We start from the raw sequence: 15,938 nt of genomic DNA, 5'->3' as shown, positions 1-15,938 counted from the left end.
TACAGCTAGTCTCACGTTATTACTGAGTACTTACTTAGATTTGTAGTACTTTAACAGAGAGTTACCCCAAACGTCCAGTCTTCATTAAAGATCTTCAGATTCAAGGTCACATATCTTCAGATTCAAGGTCAGAGTCTTCTGTTTACCATCAACAACTTCACAACACTCCACAGTCCTACAAAACCAACACAGACAAAGTGTAACCATATCAAACTGACCTGGCAAGAATTGTCTTTATTTCAGAACTTTATAATTTTCAAAAAGTCCAGTATATATATATATATATATATATATATATATATATATATATATATATATTTGATATAGTTTATTCACCAATCAAGGACCCTCGGGGGGCATGTACATGTTAACAGGCAATTAATTATAACAATGAAAATAAATAACAATCATTTAGAAGTACTACCGGTAATACTGACAGAGTTCACACTTCTGCACTGCACATATCTTTATAATTATAAATGAAATACTAATTACAGACAAGATTTAAATTAACAACATGATAAATAAAATAACCCAACTGCCTCACACATTAGTTTCTGGGATAGCAGATAATGATAGTGTCGTGTGAATACTTATATAAAAGAGAATAATAGCATTATATGAAAGAATAAAAAAAAACCACACACAATATGTTGACCTGATTACAGGGAGCACCAAGGGACAGTGCCTGTTAACAGTCTGGTACAGGGCCGTAAATTAACCTTCAATTTGGAGGAGGCAGGAAATTAGGCGGGGGTCTGACGCTGAGCACATTTTGTGCACACTGAACACGTTTCGTGCAAAATCCTTGATTCTAGGGCCTTCTAAGATGTTACTTGACTAACTCATTCTAAAAGAAAGATTTGGAATGCTTTTTAAGGGAGGTATCATGTTCTTAGTTATTGGAAACAACATAAATTCTAATGAACTTTAAATTTTAATTTTTTTTTGGGCTCAAAAGTTGGAGGAGGCTGCTGCCTCCTCCGCCTCCATGTAATTTACGGCCCTGCTGGTAATAAATTTATTGTACCAGACCGTTGATCTTGTACTCCCAGTAACCAAGACAGCTTACAATTGTAAAGTAAAGGAAATGTGTAGAATGCAAAGACATGTATTTCCAGTATCACATTACACTGTTCAAAATCATCTTACTGAATACAGCATGCTAGTATATTACATATTTACACGCAGGATCCAGTTGTTCTGAATGTTTTATGTCTAAAGCAGGAAGGTTAGAATACTTATATAAAAGAGAATAGCGTTATATGAGAGAATAAAAACACGACATGTTGACCTGACTACAGGTAGTACCAAGGGACAGTGCCTGTTAACAATCTGGTAGTAAATTGTTGTACCAGACTGTTGGTCTTGTACTCCCAGTAGCCAAGACAGCCTACAGGTGTAAAATATGATGAAGAAAGAAGATGTGCATAATGCAATGAAATGTAACATTTGTAGTATTATATCCCACTGTTTAAAATCATCTTACTAATTTGGATGAGGATATATATCCAAAATTGAAATAGAGTCTCAGTAATCGGATACTAATATTTAAAAAATATGAAAAGAAAACACAGAAATCCTCCGTAAAGCTTTAGCGCTTTCATTAAATCTTCAGAAGATTTACAAAAATGTATACATAGCAGTATCATAGTAACAGAATTACTGTATATATCAACATTACTGTATAACATTACTAACATTGGTAACATTACTGTATATATATATATATATATATATATATATATATATATTGACAATCTTGCTAGGCGGTGGGTGCCGTACGTCGCTGGTTCGACCCCGGGCTGGGGCGAAAATTTTCAGTACCTAGTTGTGATTATTTAGTGCTTTATATATTAATTAATTGATTTTCACATGTATCGTTTAGATCCTAGGGGTAAACGTAAGGTTGGGTGTTATAATTGTTTGTTTGTGCTTTATATATATATATATATATATATATATATATATATATCTGTGTGTGTCAATGTAATAGGATGGAGAAAAATATGGCTCGACTGGGAATGAAATCCAGAGACCCTGTATTACTAGTCAGGTGTTCCAACCACTAAGCTATCCACGCCGATATCCATCATGGATGGTTCATATAGAATTCATCTCGTGGATATTTCAATATTTTGAGTACCTGACTACTATTACAGGAGTCTAGGATTGACCGGTGTCCGTAGCTCAGTGGTTAAAGCACCTGACTAGTATTACAGGGTCTCGGATAGACTGTTAATTCAGTGGTTACAACACTTGACTATAGTAATACAGGGATCTCGGATAGTGTGGTCACGGTTGCTCAGTGGTTAGAGCACCTGACTAATAATACTGGGGTCTCGGATAAACAGGTTACGGTAGCTCGATGGTTAGAGTACCTGACTAGTATTACAGGGGTCTCGGATAGTGCGGTCACGGTAGCTCAGTGGTTAGAGCACCTGACTAGTAATACAGGGGTCTCGGATAGACAGGTTACGGTAGCTCAATGGCTAGAGCACCTGACTAGTAATACAGGGATCTCGGGTAGACAGGTTACGGTAGCTCGATGGTTAGAGCACCTGACTAGTATTACAGGGGTCTCGGATAGTGCAGTCACGGTAGTTCAGTGGTTAGAACACCAGATTAGTAATACAGGGATCTCGGATAGTCCGGTTACAGTAGCTCAATGGTTAAAGCACCTGACTAGTAATACAGGGATCTCAGATAAACAGGAAACGATAGCTGAATAGTAAAATGTGAACTTTCTGTAAATGTTTGTTATGCATTATGTTATTCGGGCAATTTCATTACCTATTTTGGATAATTTTCCTAGGATTTCAAATGTCAATTTCACCGAAGATGATGTCAAATTATTTTACCTACAATTTCTATGATTTTAGAGCCAAGTACTGTCACATTAACTCCAGTATCTACTTGCATATGGATATCAATTTGTTTTCTATTCTCCCAACTACATCCATTCCCTCGTCTCCAACTTTCATAATGTCATTGATTCGAACTTTTGAGTCTTCCAATTTTCTGATTTTAATCTCTTTGCCATTTTCAAAATTTTCATGGGATTTTTCTGAACTAACGTCTTTATTATTTCATTTTCTAATGATGTCTTTAGGGGTGTACCCTGTAATACTGCTTCTTTTTAACAAAATAATATTTGATACTTGACACATTTTTTGTTTGAGCATGATATTAAGAATCACTGAAGAGACATGATTTTCAAAATTGCATCCTATATGCCCAAATCAGTTGCCCAATTTGGCAAACCAGTTCCCCAAACCTTTTCAATTATTTATGGCACTACAGAGGATATTTTTTTTTATTATTAATATTTCAATTTATTCATTCATTTATTTATTTTGTTCTCGCCATGTCGATTTATTTGTGCAATCTCAACATGGCACGTCATGCGATGGCGTAATGTGAATTAAATTGCAGAATGTATCACAGACGCTGGTGATGACCGTCAATTTAAGTTGGCATCATATTATCTTCAATTTACATTACGTGTACGTGCTTTTAAAATGATTAATTTGTGGTAGTTTCACACACTCTCTCTTCTCTTATCTTTCTCTCACTAAAGCAATTTATTTATTTATTTTGGGTCACCGAATAATATGCAAACCCGGGCTTACGGACTTACATGGCAGCTACTCGCCTTTTTTCATTTTATTTGAGTTATGCATTTATGTGATACCATTTGACATACAATGTGATACTATCTGTGATACAAAGTGTCATATATAAATTTGATAAAATACCATTTGTGGCACAAAATAGTGAATACAGATAAATCATATACAGCTTACTCCCCTTTTATTGAAGTCGCTTATTTTGAAATATCGCTTATTTTGACGTAAAACAAAATCCCCAGTCTCAGTCTCTTATTTTCTTTGCATTAAAATGTCGGTTAAATTGAAATATCGCTTATTTTGAAATCAATTATTGGTCCGCTGAGTAGATAATGTATTGTTTTTTATAACGGCTATATTGAAGTCACCTGCGATGGTAGTTGTCCAGGTTGGTGGCCAACACGTATAATGTCATTCTAGATATCGATGCATCGTGTGAATGCTAGGATCATTTTATATATTGTTATTAATTACCTGAATAAAGAATAAATGAATAAATAGATATATAATTCACTGTGGATCGGTGTTGATACGGCGAAAAAGTAAGAGGGGCTGAAGTTTGTACTGAGTTCTACGAGAAATTGTGGGCGAATGTTAGTCCACAATGTGTGTATCAAGTTCTAGATCCGCGCCAAAAACTGCACATACCCTATAGATGGCGCTGGCTTAATTTGACGTCACTTCCTCTTTCAAACACGCTGCCATTATGGGTCGTATGCACTGTCCTGGGTTGGTCAAAATTAGTCGTTTATTTAGCACACGTAGACTGTATTAGAATGTAAAACTGATTTTAAAACAATAAAGAACATATGAGTTAATCTTTTTCCTGATGTAGGTGTATAAAAATCCTACAGTGAAATGTTTTCACTCGTTGTTTACAAGCACGTGGTCTTCTAAACCATGTTAGAATCATAAAATCGTCAAGTAATACAAGCTTGCTGAAATTCCTATTATAACATACTGTAACATTTATGCACAGGATTGACACGCACTGAAAGTGTACATGTAAATTACCCGATGTAACATTTAGTATTTTTTATATAATGGTTCTATTTATTTATTTTTTCAGTAAGGGTATTTCCCAGTCGGCGTTGCCATACCGTAGATCAGTACCCACAGTAAGTATTCATAAATAATTAAACTTAGTCAAGTTAGTATGTCAAGAATGTATGATTCACTTAAAACAATTGTATTATCACTGCACTGTGGATACAGAATTCTTGAAATTTATTTCTGTTGTATCGGACATAAAATTTCAAGATTTTATCAGTCAGAATAATGAAATTTACTGTGAATTTTACCGGTCTGAGGATAGTTTAACCAGTCAAATCTGGTAAATTTCAAGAACACTGGATACTCTTTGTAGGTCTGAACACAGGCTTGTTCACTATTTTGTATTATGCAAGGGGTGGAGTCATTAATCTAAAAAATTGCTACCTCAGGTTTCCATTTGTCTCCCTTTTATTTATATTTTACAGACGTTTAAAGTTTTACACTCTAGGTCTCAATTGATCTGGCAAAAATCGTAGTTTGTGAAATATATTAATATCTGTTTGCACTGACAATATGAAGCAATACATTTATTAACACTTCGCTGCAAGTTACTTCACTTTATGGGGTCAGCCAAAGGTCAATCGGTGGAAAGTTCTTCTTTACCTTATCAAATGTAAGACATTAATATGTTTACGGTGTGACCGTTGAGATGAGCAAAGACAACACGACTTGAGCCAATTCATTTAACGCGTGAAATATAATGAGGTTGATGTAAACAGTGCATTGTGACGTCATCATTAACTGCGATTGTTTTTCTTTCAAATCAAGCAATTATCAACAACAAAACCTACGAAGGTATGGGAAAGCTTGTCTGGAATTTAAAATCATTTGTGGTACTTTCCAAACTATTTATTTGTGTTATCTACGGGTTTATCAATGAAGTATACCGCAGTGATGGCGATATTTTTCCAGAAGCATTATGGGAAGTCCCCATCATTTTTCAGCTGATGAAGAGCAAATCACGTGACTCAATTGCATAATCATTGGAGCGAGCTCGTCGTGACGCGAGCTTCGCTCGTTATTATTGTGAATTCTGGCTATTTTTCTAGCTTTCATACAAGTTAATGGGTTGGTCTCATCCTGGGGCATTATTGCATTGTAGTTGACTGCAATTGATGGAAAAATAACAAATGTCAAAGATAAAGATACGAAAATTACAAAGGCCAACAGGGAAAATGAGTTTTAAGCGGGAGATGGCAGACAAGGGATGTAACATGCGCGAAGTGTTAATATGTGTATTGCGTTTGCTATCATGTTTGAACCACAGGAACTTTTCCTCAATCTTAATCACCCAAATGGCAGTCTATGCGAAAGTTTTGTGGACCACACAGGACACACGGTCCTGTGTAATCAATGAACACACAGGACCAAACCAAATTTTGTCAGACCGAAAAACCTAATGTAAAAAAGTGAAACGCATGAAAATGCAGAACCAAGGAAATCTTATTTATTATACTAGAAATACTCTTTATGTTTTATTCTTCTCTGGCAAAGTATTCAACACTGAACAGACTTCCAATTTTCCTCCTCCGACACATATCCATCATAAAATTTGAAAAAGTCTTCTTCAAAGTCTTGCTCACCGTTTTTCTTTTACCAGGGATCGCTCCCGCATAATACTTTAGACGGTCCATGTGGTTTTAATCACATTCATTTACGTATTTGGATTTGTGCTATATTTTTTCTGTGTTTTTATTTTTTCTTTCTATGTACTGGTACCTATTACCTAAATAGCGTCAAAATCGAACAAATTTGGAATTTTCTATCAATGTATCGGCAAAAGATTTCAACTAAAAGAAAAGGGAAAAAAGAACAAAACAAGAAGTATTCATCTCTTTACAAACTTTTTTCCGGTAATATTTCCTGTTGTGAGACATAAGGAATCATCGTAGGCTCATTTTAGAATAATCGTGGCTCTCCAACATGCACACTACCATGATTTGTACTTTTGATTTAATATCGGAAGTGCACATTTTAGTTAACTTGTACAGCGTTTCAGACTAAGTAAATTACGATGTCAGCTGTTAATTGAATTGGGAATTTTTAGTCTCAAAATTGGTAAAAATCGACGGTTTTGGGGAATGGTACTGTTTATCAGTTATACAAGGGGGAAAACCGCTGTTTAACAAACATTTAAATGACTCCGAGTCAAAATAGTAAAAGCTCAAAATCAGACACTTGAGACATCAGACATTCCAGTCTGTTGTAATAAATGACGCATCGGACCTGAAGCACTGCACATCGGTCAGGTCTGACGATCTGATATCTTTCGCATAGACTGAAATTGAAGATGTACTCTCATTGGTCAATTTGATTTACCTAGGCCAATTTTTTTTTTTAATTGGTTTACGGATTTCAAAATTTTCAAATCCGTTCGGAGGAGGTAAAAAAAAAAAAAAGTTCAAATGACAAAATGTTAAGTAATAGAAATGAACTTGATTTGAGGTCAATGTTTTATTTCTCTTCACTGTCAACTTAAGACGGTGGTATACAGCAACTATTGTGCACCTTGGCAACAATGCTGTTTACTTCAGAAATGTTATTTGTTTATTAAATTAACTTTCTATCATTATCAAATGCCCATTGTATCATTATCAAAGGTCCATTGTTTACCGTTTAGTTATGTAAATCCCAAAATAAAAGAACCACATCGTTTTTCCATTCAAAAGATGGCATCCATGACGTATATAGGGACGCACTAATCACCTGAAGTACTAAACTTCTGACTGACCTTACCAAGCATATATTTTGTCTAAAAATTTACTTTTAAGTTTTAAAGTCTTATATATGGAGTCAAGTAAAGTTATAAATAAAATTCATGAACCCTATAAACATTTACTGTAAACGTACTTTTTTCCACGGGTTCATAAGTCCACGGAATCACAATTTCTGTATATTCCGCGGGTAGAAAATTGGGCGGATTTCTTAGATTGCCACTTAATGTCTTTCATTTACTTTAAGTACGCTGGGATAAATTTCTGCGGAAAATTTGTGACCGCGTACATAGTGTAAATTAATACCGCGCGGAAATGTGTACTTCTACAGTATTCAAAAATTCTGAATTTTATATAAGATCAGATTAATTTATTGTTGGTAGTCAACAAATTTTATACAATGAATGAATTCAATAATGTTCAATATGTTGTCAACGTCCTTCAATATATGAAGAATTACACATATCAGTTATGAAGAATATTTCTTTAAAATTCATTAATAAGAATTTAAAAGTGTATCCTCGGCAAAATGTATGCATGGTAAGGTCAGGTAGGGTTATACTTGTTTAGGTGATTAGTGCAACCCAACGTACGTCAAGGATGCCATCTGAAAATAAGTGTTTGTTTTTATTTTGGGATTTACATATCTAAATGCTAATTAGAAGTTAGTTTCATAAACAGATAACTTATTGGAAGCAAAAAGCATTGTTACTAAGGTGCAGAATAATTGTTAGCACCGGCTGAAGTTGACTGATATTCCACACATGACTAGTATTATGGACTGTCCCGAGATTTCGATGGAGGCGTCTGTCCAAATATCCAGTCCAGCGGAATCTATTTTCTTTTGGTTTTTTGTGAAATGGAATGACAGCGTCGGATATATAAAAAGAAGTGAAAAACCATTTTATTTTTTTCCCAACATTCCAAAAAAATCTGTGCTGCGGATCCGTAAACCAACTCAATAAAAAAAAAGGCCTTAAACTACTGTCACAGATCCTTACTGGATTGAATTCTGAAATATTATCTGCCACATGACTGCCATTTAAATTTATATCTAAATTAAATTGTGTATGCATTATTGTAGTGGTTGAAACTTACTTCAGAGGATGTTGAAGAACAAATTATGAAGCTGGCCAAGAAGGGATTGACACCTTCACAAATTGGTAAGATTTTTTGGGTCTCACATAGAAGATTTTCCTATACTAGTCCATTTTTTAGAAGAACTCCACTCACCAATCATGTTGTCCTGGTTTATGTTTGGGTCTGGTTACCGGAGCCATTCCCAATCCAAAAATCACTCATATTTTTTCCAATTTCCAACTTTTTTTGCAGTCAAGTGTCCTCAACATTACACACATCAAGAGACAGAAATGCTTTATATGAATTTGTTTTCAAAGTGGCGAGTAGGGCATGAAATTAACTCGCCACATGCAGTTTACTTTCGCCATTGGCAAAGTGGCGATCAGCTAGCACTTGTGTGAATATGAACATGATGAAACCATTTGTATTTCCTCCATAAGTGGTAAAGCGGTATCAGAAAAGCGGACTGCTTATCAAGAAAAGTCATCCCTAGAAATTTTAAGTCTCTTAAGTAATTAGCAGAGCTGCCCACCCTCATGATTTTGGCGTAAGGCTTATGATTTTAGGGCCGAAAATACACCTTACGATTTCACTATGTATCTTCCGATTTTCGTTTATTTGACATTTCGAAAGTCTTAGAGCTGTCCGTCATTGGAGTTTACTTTTATAATAAACAAGCCATAGTCGTTACTACGTTTGTTTGCATAGTCTATATATATACACACAAAATCTAGATCATTTTAATGCTTTGAAATATACAATATGGCAGCTGCTACTAAACGTAAGGCATGTGTTGATGGAAATAACAACACTCCCCCAAAGAAGAAAACCTAATGGAGCCAGAATTTCAAAGATCAATATGCAAGTACACTGTAAACATCTACTCGTTTCAAAGTCAGAAAGGGGGAGTTTGCATGATAAGTGTACTATCTGTTTGACAAACTTCAACATTAGTATGTCTAAATTCATTTTTGGATTTGAAATATGCCTAGAATTGCTCAGGTTACATATTTGTTCACAAAAGATCTCCAGGGGCAAAGGGCGTAGGCGGCCCCCTGACCCCCGCCTTACTATTTTCCATTTCATAATGTTGGCAGCTCTGAATTAGGCTTGCATGAAATAAAAATACAGGCAAGTACATCAGAATATATTAAATGAATTTTATTAAGAATGATCTTGTTTTAACTGATATTGATTTAAAGAACATTAAATCTAATAAATGAAATGTCCATATAAATAAAATTACCTGTTACAGGGATTTTTCAAGATCCAATTTACTGTCAAAATTCAACAGAATTTTCCATCCAAAATTTATTTTAAAAAAAAAAAAAAAAAATTACCCTTTAAAAAAAAAATTGTACTTAATGATCAAGGATCTCATAATCCAGGTAAAAATCAGCTTTAGGTATGATCAGATTGCATGATTTTGCACCAGTTTTACACAAAAAAATCTGTGGTATGGGGCATGCCCCTAGACTCTCTAGCTGCTTTTTGCTTTCGGCGCTCAATTTCCCCCTTTTATGACATTGGGGTAGTAAATATTTCATGGAAGAAAAAATCCCTGTGTTAGAAATAGTGGCTAATGTAATTAATGCATTCAAATATTAGATTTTTTTTAGACAGATAGGAGTGAGGTCTTTAACAGATTTTGCTATTTATATATTCTATGTTTTGGTGAGTGAGCATTTATAGAATGCATCAAAACCTGTTGTTATTTATTGATTATTAAGGAGGAATGCTACACCACTGCCAGAGAAATTTGATATGGATGAAAAGTGGAGGATATTTACAATATTTTGAAACTCAAAACTTTCAAATTTGCTTCATTTAGTTAAATAAAATGCAGTTTTACAAGAAAACAATCTGAAAAAATTTAAAACCCCTGCTGAACTAGAACCTGCGATATACAGTTCAGCAACCAATGTGCTAACCTACTGAGCTACTCGGCTAGGCAGTATTATTTGAAATGAATAGACAAATATGTATATTTTCATTCATGTTTTAAAAGGAAGTCAGTCATTTTGACAATGTATTATGTAAAATACTGTAGATTCCTAAATGCGAGGAATTTATTGTTGCGTAAATTCACAAGAGGCATCACTCGTGAAAAAAAATTACTCGCTTTTAATTTTCTGTCGCTAAAATACATGCAAGAATTCTTGATTATCTGATGACATGCGAATTCATGTTTACGCAATTTGACGTATACAAGTCATTTCGCCATATTAAGTACTCACATAAAATAAGGAATCTACAGCACAAAGTAACACATCAAATTTTTCCATTTTGAACAATTCTATGAACCCTTGAACCAAATTGAATGTGAAAATAGTAGAAAACCCCTGTCAATGCGAGTAAATTTTTGCTGTAGATAATCAGACATTAAAGATTGGCTCAATTTTTTCTCGAAACATTTTTAATATATGATGTACTTTCCTTTTCTTTAAAATGTTATCCTAAGGCCAAAAAATAATAATAGTTTCTTGGGCCAAAAATTTACAAATTTGATTAGGCAGGCAGGTATATTTTATAAAATAAGCAATGGAATTTTTATTTCTATTCATATTACAAATGTATTTACTATTAGATTTACCTATTATTTTTAAACACTTACACATAAATGAATGTGCATTCGATAATTATTTGATAAAAAAAATACCTATAATTTAATTAAAATCTTCTAAAAGTTTTACGTAAAAAACGTTTTCCTGTGCTTTCGACCACACACTTAACTCTTTAAGAAAGAAAGTATAACAAGTAGGCCTATATGATAGTGTTTTGAGTTAACTTTTATTGGATAATCCGACATTACCAACACTTTTCAAGAACTCTGTCATGGAAAATGAAGAAATGAGTGAGAATGAAAGGAGAGTGACAAGACTGTATGAATGAATGTCAGAGAGAGCTGGAATTGGAGCTTGAAAATTAACCATTACTTTAGATAAGTCCTAAAACAACTGATTTCTCTTCATTTATTTGGTTTTACCAGTGATTAATATTGGCTAAAACACTATCAAAGTGGACTACTGTAAAGGGGAATAATTTGACGGGTTGTAATTTTCGCGGGTTTTTATCTTCTTCTCATTTTAAATACATTTGCTGGTTCTTAAATTCGCGAAGTTGAATCACTATAAGCCCACCCACTCCCCTTTTTTTTTTAAAAACACATTGTGTATTAAAGAATAGTAAAAACGTTCACGGTTTCTTAAATTCACGGATTTGTCTAGACTGCGAATATAGCGAAAATTTCCACCTCGATTTATTTTCATTAAATATTGGAATTCACGGAAATGACTAATTCATCTCCTGTTCTAGGTGTTATTCTTCGAGACTCCCACGGTGTGGCCCAAGTCCGCTTTGTCACAGGAAACAAGATTCTGAGGATTCTGAAGAAAAAGGGCATGGCCCCTGATCTTCCTGAGGATCTGTATCATCTTATCAAGAAGGCTGTCAACATCAGAAAACACATGGAAAGGAACAGAAAGGTGAGCACCACAGAGGGGACAGGAGTTAGGGTGGAGCATATTTCAGTGCAGAACAATTGTCTGATTGTCTAGGTTGGGTTGGTTTTCAGGTTGAAATGTTGTCCTCTCCAAAGTCTATCTAATTTTTCATGTGGAGTGTAAGGGAAGGGTTCATTTTTAACCATTTTATGGGGGGAAAATTCAAGATTGGTCAATTTGGCAGATAGGGCAACAGCTATTTCTAGCGCTATGATGAAGGACATGTGTAGCATGTGCTGTAATACTGGTATAAATGTAACATATTTTGAAAAACATTGAAACAGGCAATTCATTATGCAGATATGGTAAATGAAATTAACTTGTATTTTGACACATTGCCAGCATTCACAGTTTGTGTGTATCATCTACCATGTTGGTGTTTATATGTATTTTCAGCTTGCCCAGTAAAATCAGTTGAAAGTAATTAAATAGTTTATTATGCTTTGTTTCCCTGAAATAATTTATATATAACTTTTGAATGATTTCATTTATCAGACATGATTTTTCTCCGCTTTCTGGACAGGAAAAATTCACTTTATAACGATTCTGCTTCTGGAAATTTCTAAGTTCAATGAATTTCACCGTTTACGAATCTTATTTACTGGAATATCCGGTTTTGACTTGAATTTGACATAGCCGTCAGTATTTCCTGATTGTATTCCTCTCGTTGATTGGTTGAATCATTATGATGTCACCCAATCAACAGAATGTACACTTATTGTAAACACATGGGCCTTACAAAAATGTCCATTAATACAAATAAGATCCAGCTTTTGAAGAACCTTGTTGGTAGATTGTGTAGGACTTTTGCCTGAGACGAAACCAATACTTACTATTATTGGCATTTTTATAAACTTAATATAAATATACACTGTAGTTTTTGTAAAGGTTAAATAAGCTCTTGATTAACGAAAATGCTACATAAGCCCATTATGGTCCTTTACACTCATGTGGCAGAGATGGAGACCGGCCTAGACTAATGAAAGCCGCATTGCCGTGAGTTTAGCTATTTGAATAATTATCATTTAATGGAACTGGGATGGTATATTATTTAAAATATTTAGCTAAAATATTTGTGGGGGTATTAGTTCACATCTAGACGCTATTGTGCCATGTAGTATGGATGAACCGGGATTCGAATTGACTGGCTACCTAACATGGCTATGTCAACGAATGAAATCATCAAAATCTGAGTTTTTGGGTCGCATGGGGCTTTAATAAATACTTGAAGGTATGTTTGGACACAAGTGTAGTAGGAAAATATGTTAGGAATTTTTTGATATTAAATTTATGAGACAACACAAGAATACAACTTTTTCTCTTTCTTCCTTTGAAGTTTGTTTCCATCTGGCCTTCATGTTTTTTAATGCCGACTACTCCCGTATAAGGGAATTTGGGCGGACTTGCACATATGGACCAATGAGAGTTTATCATGTTTATGTTGCATTTCGCAATTGTATTACAAACAGATTCAATTGTGTCGTCGCACAACACAAAACTATATCGGCCAAAGCGTTCTAATTCAGAGGTGAATTGCAATAATTAAGAGTTATCCTTCCTGAATAGATCAAGGCTTGTATTTGCATTGTCCACAATGATACAAATGATATACTGGTATATTGTGAAATATCTATTTTGTGTTTTCATTATTGTAGGACAGGGATTCCAAATTCCGTTTGATTCTGGTGGAGAGTAGAATTCACAGACTGGCCAGATATTACAAAACCAAGAAAGTTTTGCCACCAAACTGGAAATAGTAAGTCCATTGACAAATACGTGCTTGTTTAGTCGGATATTTCAGTACAGGTGCTGTATTACAGTATCTTGATTTATAAGATATGTTGTTTTTGTGTGGTGAATCGTAAGTTCCATGAGATTTTGTGTGGTGGATCATAAGTTCCCTGAGATTTTGTGTGGTGGATCGTAAGTTCCTTGAGATTTTGTGTGGTGGATCGTAATTTCCCTGAGGTTTTATGTGGTGGATCATAAGTTCCCTGAGATTCTTGGAGACCTTTCATTGCTTGTTGATGACTTGTGAAAGACTATGAGGGTGTTCATTTTTGTCTTGTTGCTCATAGCTTGGTAAAGGTGCTCTTTTCGGAAAACGTCTTGTTGGGTTACTGCCCTACATGTCATAGCACCAGTTTTTGTGAAATGCCATCTGTCTCTTTAGAGGCCCTATTCTCCAGGAGGAAAGAAGGAACTTAGAAGATCTGTCTCTTCAGAAGTCAACCGTTCTTTCTTGATTGTCATTCAGTCTTTCCTGAATACTTCTGATTCTGATTCCTGCTGCAATGGGCTGTTGTAACTAGTTGTCCTGACAGGTGTATTATGTGCCATGGCGGTTGACTTTATTCTTCAGCTGAATATTTGGTATGTTCGAAGATTTGCAAATCAAGTAAAAGTTTCATTCCTTCAATATTCACTTTCCGCATGGTTATGGTCCAGTGGCCTAACTAATTTTCAGACAAATAGATGTGTTAAAATGTGATGAGTTACAAATCAGACTTGTCTTTTCGAGTTTGTTTCATTGTCTTGGTAATCTTTTGGCTGTGCACCTTTCACTTGGATGTTAGATAGTGATATTTGTGTCAGTTCAACACGTGTAGTTCTTTCTCAGCAGGAAACAGTCGGATCATATTGTCACAAATTTCTCAGGGGTATAGGAAATTCCTTAACAATCAGACCATATTGTCACAAATTTCTCCTGTTAGAAATGGCAGTATAGGAAATCCCATGCCAATTTTGAAATAGTTGAAATGTGAGAGTTTTTCCCCTGAAGAGTAACACTAAATTTTGTCTTTTTCTTTTTCAGTGAGTCTGCAACAGCAGCTGCTTTGGTGCAGTAATGTAATGTAATAAATATGAGACAGTCTTTGTTGTGTTTGTTATTGACAGAGATCTGAGAAGGAGAATTAGCCCAGTACCACATAACAAGGGGGATAGAGAAATGATAGGGTAGAGCAATATAACTGAAGTGAAATTTAGCCAGCTTCCCAACAATGAAAATTGAAATTGTTTATTACAAATGGATTGTTTTTATACACCTCACGTCCTGTCCCAGGACATATTATACATTTATTGCATGATAGTGAGGGAGATACACTGTATGAAGATTTATTCACCCAAGGAAAATCATATTCCCCGAAGGCGACGCCCGAGGGGAATATGATTTTTCTTGGTGTATAAATCTTCATAACTCCCTCACTATCATGTAATGAATTGTTTATTATACCGTAACAAAGCAAGACTACAAAAATGATTTCATCTATACATTGTATGTAGCTAACACCGCACAGTCAACGTATGAGAATGTACAAACAATTAATTGCAGTGATACAATTTATCAGTTTTTGTATTTCCATTCTCCTTGAATGCTGATTTACTTGCTTGTTTTTGTGTGAACCAAAATCAGGCGATTTCATTGTATATCGGAGACCAGCATATTTTGTGTCCTACGAACTATGAAAGTACAATGACTCGGACTTATTGTGATGTCGCAATAAACTACAACTATCTTGACGTAAGGCGTGAAACATGTTGGGGAGATGTGAAGTTTTATCATCCCTTGCACGTGACTGTCTAGACCAGTCGGATTACTCGTTGTGTAATGATTCCGGATATTTGAGGTACGACCATGCGGAGTTCTCAATTAGTCACTTTACATCACGTGATCTTATTTGTGTATAAATACCGAGACTCCGCAGTCGTCAGTGTCATTCAGATAGAAGACCCAGCCAAGTTGAGAGGACGAGAGTATGGGTACTAATAAAGTATTCATGGTGAACAATTCCTCGCCTGTTCTTACAGTTAGAGAGTGAATTTGGAAGGCTATCAGAAGTCTGGCCTGCCACGAATAGGTTGACCTCCAGTAAAGAGGCTAGCCATAATTCGTTTTTGGTGTCGTCCGCATTGGCTGAACAGACCGTCGTCCAGGCCGTTGTACTCATTGTCCGTCC

General features: G+C 35.0%; 1 protein-coding gene across 1 annotated transcript; it reads left to right on the top strand.

Moving 5' to 3' along the window:
• The first annotated feature begins 4,270 nt into the window (after positions 1 to 4,270).
• Positions 4,271 to 14,854, top strand: LOC125646718 (40S ribosomal protein S13). The gene is made up of 6 exons (XM_048873229.2): positions 4,271 to 4,358; positions 4,699 to 4,747; positions 8,481 to 8,559; positions 11,792 to 11,961; positions 13,635 to 13,735; positions 14,795 to 14,854. Exons 1-6 carry the CDS (start codon positions 4,336 to 4,338, stop codon positions 14,826 to 14,828), a joined length of 456 nt encoding a protein of 151 aa, XP_048729186.1. The 5' UTR covers positions 4,271 to 4,335; the 3' UTR covers positions 14,829 to 14,854.
• Positions 14,855 to 15,938: the final 1,084 nt, after the last annotated feature.

Source organism: Ostrea edulis, chromosome 6 (genome assembly GCF_947568905.1).
Source record: "Ostrea edulis chromosome 6, xbOstEdul1.1, whole genome shotgun sequence".
NCBI lineage: Eukaryota > Metazoa > Mollusca > Bivalvia > Ostreida > Ostreidae > Ostrea > Ostrea edulis.
This window is presented reverse-complemented; position numbering and strand designations above follow the sequence as displayed.

What these genes read in the sequence shown, in the direction of transcription:
- LOC125646718 (XM_048873229.2), top strand. Translation starts at nt 4,336, where the DNA reads ATGGGTCGTATGCACTGTCCTGG. An exon ending in GGTCGTATGCACTGTCCTGG is followed by an intron (nt 4,359 to 4,698) that starts GTTGGTCAAAAT and finishes TTATTTTTTCAG; the next exon opens with TAAGGGTATTTCCCAGTCGG. An exon ending in ACCGTAGATCAGTACCCACA is followed by an intron (nt 4,748 to 8,480) that starts GTAAGTATTCAT and finishes GCATTATTGTAG; the next exon opens with TGGTTGAAACTTACTTCAGA.